Source organism: Aquarana catesbeiana, linkage group LG12 (assembly GCF_042186555.1).
Source record: "Aquarana catesbeiana isolate 2022-GZ linkage group LG12, ASM4218655v1, whole genome shotgun sequence".
Lineage (NCBI taxonomy): Eukaryota > Metazoa > Chordata > Amphibia > Anura > Ranidae > Aquarana > Aquarana catesbeiana.
Window position 1 is genome coordinate 206,339,531 of NC_133335.1, and position 14,079 is coordinate 206,353,609.

Here is a 14,079-nt window from a genome sequence, read left to right on the forward strand (position 1 = left end):
ATCTAAATACACAGGCATCCGGGTTCAAGCCTCCCTTTCAGATCGCTCTACTGCAGGGTAGTCTTCCCGGTCACGATTGCAGACCGACAGCGGTGAGAGCCGGCGGTGTGGGGGATGGTCTATGTGGACTGCTTTACCCTGGATGTCTGCATACTTAGATGTGTCTGTTTTTAAATCATCAACCATGTGAGTTGCTAAATGTTGTACCTTCATTTAATGTAACCATATTGCTACACCTAGAGGCGCCTCTCTTCTCTTTTATACTCTGTAGCTCCTGCTGGATTTTGCTTCTAATCCCCTTGTGGAGGCTTCCATTTGTAGATGGACATTATATGGTTACACAACCTATCACATTGCCTTAACCTTTTTATATGGACTATAAACTGATGAACTTTTGAATAAATGGTTGTGGAACGAATCATTTGAGTTTCCATTATTTCTTATGGGGGAAATTCACTTTGATATACAAGTGCTTTGGATTACAAGCATGCTTCGGGAACGAATTATGCTCACAATCCAAGGTTTTACTGTAACTCTTCATTGTCAGTTCAACATTCTGTCAGTTCACATCAGGACAATACAGCACTGCTATGTTCAAACACAGATACAGAAATATTGTTCTTTGTATGCTGGATTTCTTTGAAATGTCAGTCACAGTTGAACTGTGAACACAAACTAGCATACGATAACGAACAGTCCTAATCTAGTTTTAGGACAGATGTTGAGCTACCCAAAGCCTCACTAATGTGATCAATCTGATCCTAATTAAACAAATGACAAAGTAGAGCCTACCAATAATGCTGTCACTATAACTAGGAAATAAATAAGGATGGGAGGGTGAGAATTTGTCAAGGGGGCTGGAAGAAACCTCAGGTCAGTGTGGGCATTATTTGCATCCACTTAGCCACCTCCTCAGGTCTCACACTGTTTATTAGACACATGCGATTAGTTTCGCACGAATCGGAAATTCGTATGAATTTCGGAAAATTCGTACATTCATGAGGGTCCGAAATACAAATTTTTATGCATACGAATTTTGTACGAAATACAAAATTTCATTTACGAATAGCTTTCGTTATTGTTACGAAAAGTTAACGAAACTAAAAGTTAAAAACCCAGGAAGTCAGCACAGCACAGGGATGGTGGGAGCCCCTCATAATGATAAATTTATCATAACGAACATTCCTTATTGTTACGAAAAGTTTACGAACCTAACGAAAATTCATATTTCGTACGAATCCGAATTGAATTTCGGACACGAATTACAAATTCATTTTAACACAGAACGGAACTAAACTAAACAAATTTATTGACGGCAAACATGTCTACTGTTTATTGCAAATAGTCAAGGATATTCACGTCATTATACATTCAGATGGCATGGTCAAGTCACCAACTCCTCACCTTATAACCTTTATTCCACAGCCAAGAATTCCATCGTTCTATCCTATCTTAACTTGTGTATTCTACTGTACACAGTAACTCTTGATTGTCAGGCAAGGATACACAATAAATATTTCATTGACTAAGAATTCCATTCCCCATAGACCCATTCAGTATAAAATGTACTTTACCTTATCAATTTCAATTTCTGCATTCGAAAAGTCCATATCTAGCATGTTTTTAATGTCGGGGAGAGGGATTGCTGTTTGCGTCAAACCTAAAAGAAAATACCAATTTTTAACAAACGTCATTTTCTGCTGTTACTTGGAGTAAAAAAAAAAAGTAAAGTTTTTGTATAGCCAAAAGCTTTTTTATTAAGTTTTGGATAGATTAGAGAAGGGTTAAAACCCTTTTCCTTTTTTCTTTTTGTTGTCTGTGTCCATTAGAGAGATTTCTAACAGAAGACATCTCTTTATTTGTTATGGTGACTAGACTAAAAGTTTTTTGGGTTTCCCATGCCTATCATAATGACATTAGGACAAAAAAAGGGGGGGGGGGGGGGACACAGACAGCTTTAAAAACAAAGGGAACTCAAGTGCTTTCCTTCTTTATCCAAAACTGGCATTAAACAGACATCGTACCATTTATTACAGGACTGTAGACTTCTTTAAGGAAAGAGTTGATAAAGTCATTCAGGTCCTGAACCTAAATTAAATATAAGAAGTGCATTTTATAACAATTAAATGATTTTCTTCATTCGTTATTATCATGTTCACTGAAAACATTTCAGTTGGGAAAAGCAACTATTCACGCTGAGATGTAATCTATTTATTCTATAGAAATTAGAGCAGATATGTACTATAAAGAATTACTACACCTAGAGGTTAGAACACCTGCTGGGTTTTACTGCTATCTGAGGCCCTGTTAAAGGATTCCCTCTCATTTTCTTTCTCAATGACTATGGGAACAAAAACAAAAATCAAAAGCTGGAAGTTGGCAGGGATTCTTGATGGAAACTGCTGTGTTAAATAATAATAATATCTGTTGTCTTTGTGACTGTCAGAGAGTTCCCCTTACTTCCTGTGACTGTCGGAAAGTTCCCCTCACTTCCTGTGGCTGTTAGAAACTCCCCCGTACTTCCTGTGACTGTCAAAGAGTTCCCCTCACTTCCTGTGGCTGTTAGAGAGTTCCCCTCACTTCCTGTGGCTGTTAGAGAGTTACCCTCACTTTCTGTTTGCTAAAACCATTGTCACCAGGATAGGAAGTAAGGGGAAATCTCTTTAAAGCCTCCCATGGCTCCAGTGAATGTAGAGATTTGCAGTAGACTTAGTGAAGTCCATCATTTAAAAAATATCCAAAGCCAAAGCTTTGGTAAGAGTAGGAAGTGGTTAAATATGTTTGCCAGCTACATGTCTCACTGGGGAGATTATAGATATCAATACAGAAAGTGAGATGAAATCTCTATAATCTTCTTTGAGACAGTTGTCACCTGAACAGGTGTTCCCACTGAAAGATTTTTTTTTTATTCTGGTTTTGGCGACAGCTTAAAATTTGCCCCACTTTCAGTTCCTTTGACAATGTTCACCAGGACAATTAGAGAGAGTAAATCTCCCAGCTGGCACAGAGACAGCAATGAAGACCCAACAATGGGACCCTACACCACCACCAAAACTGATAAAACATTTTAATTTCAATACACTTTAAGGCAAGTTGAAGACACATTTACGTGGGAATTCGCAAAGGATGTCATAGACACCCTTTTGAATCCCATCAGGAGGCAGCAGCGGAAGTGTCAGTGCTTGCACCCAATTCATGTACCTTTCACAGAGTTTTATTCAGGGAAAATAGGCCTAACCAGTGTATGCCTAACTTTATCCTATCCATGATAATATGGAGATGTGGTGAATGTAAGTGATGTAATGTAAAGTGGTTTACATGCATACTTTTTTGCAATTATTTTTTTATACAAATGATGCAGTGGCATGCCTGGAACAAAAGGCAGCTCAAAGATGGTCAGTTATAAGTGAATGTTGCACTTTGAGCAAACCAAACTTAAAAAGGGACCTATCAACATAAAAAACCCTCTAAAATAACACCCCTGAAACAAAGCCACTTTTTTTAGGGAAGCATTGTATCCGGAAAGAAAAAAAAAAAAGCATTTTACCCTAAAATAAGGTCATATGGACACACAATAAATAAAAAACAATATATTCACCAAATACATGAAAACTCTAAAATAGTACCAATGAGACAAAGGCCCACTTTTTAGAGAAATCCTTGGTGCAAAAAAGCAGCATAAGCTAAAATAAAGCCCATATTAACATAAAATAATAAACAATTTACAATGTATGCCAAGTTTCCATTTAACACTTAGGGACAAACCTTAATAAACATTGTGGCTGGTATTGCTCTATTTAGCTAAATTACCTCAAAATCTCCAACAGATGAGGCAGTCACAGACAGAAATGTCCTTAAAATATCAAAATAGCAGCATTGCATTAAAAAAACATGTACAGCTAAAAGTAAGCATAGTAAATAAACATACTGTGTTTTTTTTTGGGGGGGGGGGGGGATCAAACAAGTCTTTATATTTCTGTCATTCTGTTGCAGATAGTTTATTTTCTATGCAGCCTATATACAGAAATACATAAACAAAACTAAACAATTGTGTTTTTTCTACTCTGAGCAGTTTTAGTTAAAAAAAATCCAGTTACATTACATAAAAAAGTATATTGTACATTATTTCTATAATGTGTGCCATTTAAAAATGACACTAACATTTCAGTTCTGATAAATGAAATACATTTTTTTCAGTTGTGTACATTTTTTATATTCAACTCTAAAAAAGCAAATAAACAAAATAATGAAAATGTAAAAAGTTTCTAATATAATATATATTAGCCCAAAAAAATAGAAATGATTAAAAAAACTGAAGGGGAAGAAGCTAGTAGATTAAAGGTAACTAAAAGCTATTAAGAGATTTAATAAGGAAACAATTATAATAAAAAAAAACAGCTGATAGGATTTATTGTAACTGACATCATATGCGAATGAATTTTCACTCCGTTAACCTGCAGATGAATGTATTGTATTAAAATCAATTTAAAATATCAAACCACCTAGTCCTGTAAATCAATAACCAGATTAGATCTTACTTGTCAAGAGAGAACATCGAATGTAAGCTGTTTTCCTTGACGGATGACTGGATTTTAAAATTCATATGCTGAAAAATAAAATAAAAATAAAATATAAGACAATGTAATCACATTTGCAGACTGTGGTTATGACATTCCAATGTGGCATGAAGTTTACATAATACTGTATCCAAAATGAATGTCATTGTATTTATGACCAAAACATTGTTTTTAGCTTTGGACAAAGTAGAGAGAGTTAAACTTTTTGATGTTTGTATACTATTGGGGAAATGTCCCTTTCTGTCCCAGGGACGCAACAGTGTCCCCTCTAATGCACCGTACACACGGGCAGACTTTTTGACCCGACTGGTCCGACGGACCGAATCCGGCGGACAATCCGACCGTGTGTGGGCTCCATCGGACCTGCAGCAGACTTTTTCGGTCAAAAAACTGACGGAATTTAGATTTGAAACATGTTTCAAATCTTTCCGATGGACTCGAGTCCGGTCGAAAAGTCCGCTCATCTGTATGCTAGTCCGACGGACGAAAACCAACGCTAGGGCAGCTATTGGCTACTGGCTATGAACTTCCTTATTTTTGTCCGGTCGTACGTCATCACGTATGAATCCGTCGAACTTTGGTGTGATTGTCTGTAGGCAAGTCCGTTCGTTGGGAAAATCTGTTGGAAGTCCGTTGAAAGTCCGTCGGATAGACCATTGGACCAGTCCGGTCGAAAAGTCCGCCCTTGTGTACGCTGCATTAGACAGTTGCCTCAGGAGCAAATGTCCCTATCAGAGCTTTCCACTTTTTGTAGTTACTCTCATTTTCTTTTTCTGTGTCAATGGTCACCAGTACAAAGAGAGGGGTGTCGCTTCTCAGTGGGGATACAGACAGCAATAAAAAAACTTGATAGAGGGTCCAACCCATGCCCAGTCTATCCAAAATTAAAAAACAAGTTTTACTACTTCATCTTGCCCTCCTGCATCCAAAAAAAATATCTGGCTGGATTATATGTACCAGCCATTTAAATCATTCCCAAGACATGAGCCGTGAATAGCATTTTTGTAATGATGTACAGTGTAAACACATTGTATGACCAGTGCTCATGGGCTACACATGGCAGGGGAACCATGCAGGTTTCAGTAAAACAGTGCAAGGAGAAATGCTCTAAGTTCAAAGTGTTGAAAAAACTCAATCTATCTGTACTGGTCTAATTTCCTCAATCATGTTTGAGTTGTCTACAAAGAATAACATTTCAACCGCAGGATTTTACAAGATCTTCTAGCTGAAGGCTGTACAAGAGGGTATTGCATTAACATGCATTCTTTTTTCTCTGGAGAGGTGAAGTGCTGTGGATGCCAACCCCTAGTGGTGAAAGACCTTAGCAGAAAGAAAATCTATCCCAGCCAATCTGCTTACTCCCAACAAATCTTGGGCAGAGACATTTACACTATGCTTACAGAAACATTAATGTTCCCCATTCCATCTGCATTCAGTCGCATTGAGTATTCTGATGTCTTAAACACTTTTTAGAGACTTCATTTACAATTTTAAATCTGAACAGACTGCTTACTAGATCAATTACAAACAAGAGTGAAGGCTCAGAGTCTGGACTGGATGCCACTACTTCCATGGTGGAGTAAAGATGGAGCAGTGCTTTAGAAGTACTAATGGTAACTAAAGGTGTTTTTTTCACATAAATATTTATCTTGTAATCTTGAAGTCCAGGTGGAAGCTGTAAGAGATAAGAAGTATATAAATAAGCATTATATATATGTAAGTTTAATATCGTGGATACTACAAGTGTATTTATAAAGCAATAAATGTGATTTTCGCTGTTATTTAAAAACCACTTACTTTGATGGGTAAATTTAATAATGCTTTGGCTCATTATATATCAGAAGCTAATTAAACATTGAGGAAGTTTTCCTTCATTACCCCTTCTATAGATACAACAGCAAGTTAGAAGAAATCTCCCAAATGAGTAGAATTCCCTTTATAGACTCAACATACATGTTACAGTCTGACTGTACAATTAACTTGGAGAAGAGTCGCTTAAGAGAAGATATGTGATATGTAAATACCTCAACGGTGATTCTATCATAGGGGGGAAACTATGCAATTTCAGGGAGCTTAAAGTGGTTGTACACCCTGTACAACCGCTTTTACCTACAGGTAAGCCAATATTAAGGCTTACCTGTAGGTGCTTGAAATATCTTCTAAACCTCCACGGTTTAGGAGATATTTCTGAAAGACCCGAGCATCGATGACTACACATCGTGCCGTTTCTAATAGGGGTCATGCCGTGACTGGCGACTCTCGTGTGCATGCGCGGGAGTGACGTCATGCAACTTCGGCCAGTCACAGAGCCGGAGTTCGCGGCCCCGGAAGGAAGAGGGGCGAAGATGGATGCTCCCTGCTAGTGGGGACCACAGTGACATTGCATGCTTTCGTTTCAGGTAAGTGACACATAATGGGCTACTGTGCGATGCATAGTAGCCCATTATGCTTTACCTTTGCAGGGAAATAAAGAGGAAGTAAAACCCACCAGGGTTTACTTCCTATTTAAGAAGTCACGTGGTCACTCAATGAAATTGGAGGAGAAGTGGTTTAAACTTAAACTGCGTAGGGAGTTCTTTACTGTTAGAGCAGTAAGGACGTGGAACTCCCTTCTATAATCAGTGGTGTCAGTGGGAAATGTTGATAGTTTAAGTAAAAACCTCTTAGATGGACTGTTCTTTTATTCAACCCTACCAACCATGAAACTTTAGATCTACCAACTCTATGTCATATGAGGGCCAACCTAGGCACGTCCTTGCACTAGAAACTTGCTGGTAGATCTGATGGAGACTGTACAATCAGACTGTAACGTATGGTATATGGTGATCTATAGACAGTTATTCACGGAGCAGGTGTCTGCATTGAAAGAGTTTTCCTTACTTCCTGTTCTAGGAACAAGCCAAACATTTCAGATTTCCCCTCACTTTCTTTCTCAGTGACAACAGTCATAGTCAACAGGGGGTGAATCCTCCCAAGGCGGACACAAACAGCAATATAAAAGGGTCCAAACTTTACTCTATCTATCCAAACTATGACCAACCAGAGACACTCAGCTGAGTACAGACAACTAGGCTGCGCACCCCAAAAGATGCATAAAAAAATACTATGAGAAACCCCCTAATGGGGCTTTAAAGCAGCCAATGAAAAATACTATAGATAGTCAAAAAGTTAATTTTATTAATACAGAAAATGGTATAAAACAGATGAGTTCTGACCTTTGAGTCAGGACACGAACTGGAGTACAATATAAAAATCACAGCGGACAATGCCCGTAATTGGGAACAATGTACAGTACAGTATATTAGACACAGCAAGATCATAGAAAATGGAATCCTTTGCAAACCTTTTGGGCTGAGGTCCATCGCATAATCATGCAAATTACCACCTACAAACTAGACTTCACACCTGCCCAATTTCTTCTACACCCCTCATCTTTGTCACACACTACGTATCACAAATCGCTAATGATGCACATGATCAATGCAGCAAAACAATGTATCTCCATACATTGGAATTCAAAACAAATACCCACCCTCCAAGAATGGTTCGCCAGAATAAACAGAGTAGCAGAAATGGAACAGCTCATACATATTTCACGAGACACGTCGACAAAATTTAGTCACAAGTGGGCCTGCTGGATACATTACCAATCTTCACCTGAATACAAAGACACGCTAAACCCACCCACCTAAAGTAGATCTAAATCTGATGACCCATAGGTCATAAAATCCAAACTCTCCACCATCAATTCTTCCTTACCACATCGGGGTTTTTCCCCAAGATCAACCCGATATCCCTTTGAAACATTACAACTAGATAACATATATCAAGGGAAGTCAGAGACCCCCCATTCCCATCCTCCCCCCCTTTTTTCTTTTTTTTTCATTTTTCTTCCCCTCTCCTCCTCTTTCCCTTCCTCTCCCTCCATGCTCCCCCACCTCCCATTGCCGCCCCCCCCCCCCCTCGCCTCCACCATTCCCCATGGCCTTCATACAGACACCCACGTAGGCAAATAACTTCTCCACCTCACATACCTATCAAATACCCAACCGGCAAAACGAACTCTAAACAAACACGAAGATACTCGAAAAGCTCACTAACCGGACCCACTGTGAGACCCAATAAGAACTATATCTCACCTCCGACAGAAGTTTTACATGTTTCTCTCTGTTAAAGACTCGTATATCGACTCTCTTAATGCAAACAGAATACAACGTCTATAGAAAGTCGGTTATCAGTCAATTAAAACCAGATTAACAAAATAAGTTGGGTATATATCCCTTTCACAATTCACCCAGCATGGAAGTGACTACCAATACTAGCTGGGATATTCTGTTACTGTTTACCTTATGACTGTATCATTTACAATGTTTAATACATAATGAATGATTACTGTAATGACTTCATACTCATTAGGGATGAGCCGAACACCCCCCTGTTCGGTTCGCACCAGAACATGCGAACAGGAAAAAAGTTCGTTCGAACACGCGAACACCGTTAAAGTCTATGGGACACGAACATGAATAATCAAAAGTGCTAATTTTAAAGGCTAATATGCAAGTTATTGTCATAAAAAGTGTTTGGGGACCTGGGTCCTGCCCCAGGGGACATGGATCAATGCAAAAAAAAGTTTTAAAAACGGCCGTTTTTTCAGGAGCAGTGATTTTAATAATGCTTAAAGTCAAACAATAAAAGTGTAATATCCCTTTAAATTTCGCACCTGGGGGGTGTCTATAGTATGCCTGTAAAGGGGCGCATGTTTCCTGTGTTTAGAACAGTCTGACAGCAAAATGACATTTTGAAGGAAAAAACTCATTTAAAACTACCCGCGGCTATTGCATTGCCGACAATACACATAGAAGTTCATTGATAAAAACGGCATGGGAATTCCCCAAAGGGGAACCCCGAACCAAAATTTAAAAAAAAAATTACGTGGGAGTCCCCCTAAATTCCATACCAGGCCCTTCAGGTCTGGTATGGATATTAAGGGGAACCCCGGCCAAAATTTAAAAAAAAAAATGACGTGGGGTTCCCCCTAAATTCCATACCAGACCCTTCAGGTCTGGCATGGATTTTAAGGGGAACCCCGCGCCAAAAAAAAAAAACGGCGTGGGGTCCCCCCAAAAATCCATACCAGACCCTTATCCGAGCACGCAACCTGGCAGGCCGCAGGAAAAGAGGGGGGGACGAGAGTGCGGCCCCCCCCCTCCTGAACCGTACCAGGCCACATGCCCTCAACATTGGGAGGGTGCTTTGGGGTAGCCCCCCAAAACACCTTGTCCCCATGTTGATGAGGACAAGGGCCTCATCCCCACAACCCTGGCCGGTGGTTGTGGGGGTCTGCGGGCGGGGGGCTTATCGGAATCTGGAAGCCCCCTTTAACAAGGGGACCCCCAGATCCCGGCCCCCCCCTGTGTGAAATGGTAAGGGGGTACAAAAGTACCCCTACCATTTCACTAAAAAACTGTCAAAAATGTTAAAAATGACAAGAGACAGTTTTTGACAATTCCTTTATTTAAATACTTCTTCTTTCTTCTATCTTCCTTCATCTTCTGGTTCTTCTGGTTCTTCTGGCTCTTCTGGTTCTTCCTCCGGCGTTCTCGTCCAGCATCTCCTCCGCGGCGTCTTCTATCTTCTTCTTCTCGGGCCGCTCCGCACCCATGGCATGGGGGGAGGCTCCCGCTCTTCTCTTCTTCTTCATCTTCTTCTCTTCTTCTCTTCTTCTCTTCTTCATTTTCTTCTCCGGGCCGCTCCGCATCCATGCTGGCATGAAGGGAGGCTCCCGCTGTGTGACGGCGCTCCTCGTCTGACAGTTCTTAAATAACGGGGGGCGGGGCCACCTGGTGACCCCGCCCCCCTCTGACGCACGGGACATGACGGGACTTCCCTGTGGCATTCCCCGTGATGTCACAGGGAAGTCCCGTCAAGTCACCGTGCGTCAGAGGGGGGCGGGGTCACCGGGTGGCCCCGCCCCCCGTTATTTAAGAACTGTCAGACGAGGAGCGCCGTCACACAGCGGGAGCCTCCCGCCATGCTAGCATGTGTGAGGAGCGGCCCGGAGAAGAAAATGAAGAAGAGAAGAAAAGAAGAAGAGAAGAAGATGAAGAAGAAGAGAAGAGCGGGAGCCTCCCCCCATGCCATGGGTGCGGAGCGGCCCGAGGAGAAGAAGATAGAAGACGCCGCGGAGGAGATGCTGGACGAGAACGCCGGAGGAAGGACCAGAAGAGCCAGAAGAACCAGAAGAACCAGAAGATGAAGGAAGATAGAAGAAAGAAGAAGTATTTAAATAAAGGAATTGTCAAAAACTGTCTCTTGTCATTTTTAACATTTTTGACAGTTTTTTAGTGAAATGGTAGGAAAGTACCCCCTTACCATTTCACACAGGGGGGGGCCGGGATCTGGGGGTCCCCTTGTTAAAGGGGGCTTCCAGATTCCGATAAGCCCCCCGCCCGCAGACCCCCACAACCACCGGCCAGGGTTGTGGGGATGAGGCCCTTGTCCTCATCAACATGGGGACAAGGTGTTTTGGGGGGCTACCCCAAAGCACCCTCCCAATGTTGAGGGCATGTGGCCTGGTACGGTTCAGGAGGGGGGGGGCCGCACTCTCGTCCCCCCCTCTTTTCCTGCGGCCTGCCAGGTTGCGTGCTCGGATAAGGGTCTGGTATGGATTTTTGGGGGGACCCCACGCCGTTTTTTTTTTTGGCGCGGGGTTCTTAAAATCACTGCTCCTGAAAAAACGGCCGTTTTTAAAACTTTTTTTTGCATTGATCCATGTCCCCTGGGGCAGGACCTGGGTCCCCAAACACTTTTTATGAAAATAACTTGCATATTAGCCTTTAAAATTAGCACTTTTGATTTCTCCCATAGACTTTTAAAGGGTGTTCCGCGGCATTCGAATTTGCCGCGAACACCCCAAATTGTTCGCTGTTCGGTGAACTTGCGAACAGCCAATGTTCGAGTCGAACATGAGTTCGACTCGAACTCGAAGCTCATCCCTAATACTCATCAATAAAATACTTTGAAACAAAAAAAAAATGGAATCTGACGCGTTTCGACCCTCACTGGGTCATCTTCGGACGGCATAGGAGGGATTGCATCTCTGATAACATTCTGAAACATTGGGAACTCTGACGGGTAACTATACAAATCATGCATATATGCTGTGCTGTATGTACATGAGTTTGCCACTGTTGATTATTTATGCCATGCCTGACACATGCTTCCACCCCAACAGCTGACATTTATCCTCTGAAGATGACCCAGTGAGGGTCGAAACGCATCAGGATTCCATTTTCTATGATCTTGCTGTGTCTAATATACTGTACTGTACATTGTTCCCAATTACGGGCATTGTCCGCTGTGATTTTTATATTGTACTCCAGTTCGTGTCCTGACTCAAAGGTCAGAACTCATCTGTTTTATACCATTTTCTGTATTAATAAAACTTACTTTTTGACTATCTATAGTCTTTTTCATTGGCTGCTTTAAAGCCCTGTTAGGGGGTTTCTCATAGTATTTTTTTATCTATCCAAACTAAACTAATTATAATGGCTTATACTGTAAATATACTACTAGTTATGGTAAGCACAAACAAGGATAACTTAATCAATATAGGCAGCCTCACAGGCGCAGTGCCTGGTTAAAGTATATTTATATTATATTATTCTCCCTTTCTTCTAGGTGGCTCTGAGGAACTAATGAACCTGACCTAATATGACTTCTGCTCTGCTGATTGCAGTCTGGGTTCTTTGCTGTGTATTCATGTATATGTGGCTGGCTTTAAGCATATGTTTATACTATTAGGGCTTCTGGCCCTCATTGTCCAAGTCCATACCACCCCCATCCTATTTTTGTCTCTTTAAATCTTTCCACCTGCCAATATTTTCAACATAGGTGCTACGTGGCACTCTGAGCCAGTGAGTATCTCTCTATTTTATTACAGTATCTTCTGTTTGAATATTCAGGATGCTTTTGTTTTCTTAATGACTTATGTCATTATATGAATTGTTCTAGCTGGCTCTTTGTTATGAATACCTAAGTACCTGCGATACTTCATATGATAATACTTGAGGCCTAATGGGTGAGATTACCTTCCATGGACTCCCTTGCCAGGTACTTTTATGTGTGTGCCATATGTGTCGCTCAGATATGATGATGATCCATTTTTAATATATGTTGCTATTATACGAAGTCTTATTCATGTGTTTTATTTTAGATAGTGAGACCTGTTTCCTCCAACAACCCTGAGTGTGTCCTGATGAAGCTAGACAGCGAAACGTGTTGACACACAGGGGCTCACTACTATGTATACTATGCATGTTCATTTTTGTAATGTATTGTGTATAGAGTGTATCATATGCTTTTAACCCTTTCCTATCCTTTTTTGCTCTTCTGTACCATGTATTGTTATAAATAAAATATATTTTTTATACTTACTACTGTCCATTGTGCCACTAAAATCCGACCCTGGGCTATTTTGTGCCCAATTTTTTCTTTTGCTGTATCAATACTTTCAAGAAACTAAAGTGTATGTAAACACAAAATGTTTTTTAAATTTTGGCTAGAGTGCTGAAGGGTAGACTACATTTGGTCTGGTGAGGTGGCCATTGTCACTGAGACAGACAATGATGGAAAATCCAAAATGTTAGTGTTGCCACAAGAATAACAGGGGAACAGGAATCATCTAATTGTGACAAATGTCCTAGTGACAACTGTCTAAGACTGGAATTGCCCTAATTTCTAAGATGTTTGTTCTCTTTTTGGATCTCCAGGATAGGAAGTGAAATGAAATCAAGCCACTGGGACAGAGATAACAAACATAACCTTATAAGTGATTTATCCCCTCATTTTCTATACAGAAAAAATGCATATACTCCCTCTTTGCTTCTCTATGCAGTGCCTCTAAGCAATCGAAACCTTGGAACCCCCCCTCGCAGGTTTCTGGAGGTTTCTTGTGTGCGCTCTCTAATGGGATAACATTGAATTAAGTAGTGTGCACGTTGTACGCTAGATGGAGATGACCATCACTACTGTACATTACATATATGTAGGTTGCACCAATTTTTTTTTTACAAACTGACAGCTGAAAGAAGATGAGCTTTTAAGAGACAAACTGCAATGTGATGCCTATGATTTATGTACTTTAGGTTATTATTGGATACATTACATTAATACAGTATTTCCTCTATAGAGTCTTTCATGTAAAGTTTTCCTTTCTTTGAGTTGATTCACTTTTTCTAACTTAAAGCTTCATTATAATTTTCTTTTAAGATCAAATCAATATTATTTTAAACAGTTGCCCCAAGGCCAGGGGATGGGGCCCATAGGCCTGTGCTTACTCTGCCTATTTGGTAATCTGTTACTATCCCTATGGGACAACAATGGATCAATCACTAAACATAATCATAATAATGTGGGGGGCAAGACCATATATCATATAAGAGAGAGAGAGAGAGAGAGAATGTCAAATTAAAATCATGCACGCACATACTCTTAGTGCACT

General features: G+C 40.6%; 1 protein-coding gene across 1 annotated transcript in view; it reads right to left on the reverse strand.

Moving 5' to 3' along the window:
- Positions 1 to 14,079, reverse strand: part of BPIFB6 (BPI fold containing family B member 6) — a 58,689-nt gene that overhangs the window by 7,658 nt on the left and 36,952 nt on the right. The window contains exons 10-14 of the mRNA XM_073607859.1: positions 6,091 to 6,252; positions 4,539 to 4,606; positions 3,811 to 3,853; positions 2,025 to 2,088; positions 1,575 to 1,660 (exon numbers count right to left, since the gene is read on the reverse strand). Coding sequence (XP_073463960.1) covers positions 1,575 to 1,660; positions 2,025 to 2,088; positions 3,811 to 3,853; positions 4,539 to 4,606; positions 6,091 to 6,252 — 423 coding nt within the window. The remainder of the gene's footprint in view (positions 1 to 1,574; positions 1,661 to 2,024; positions 2,089 to 3,810; positions 3,854 to 4,538; positions 4,607 to 6,090; positions 6,253 to 14,079) is intronic.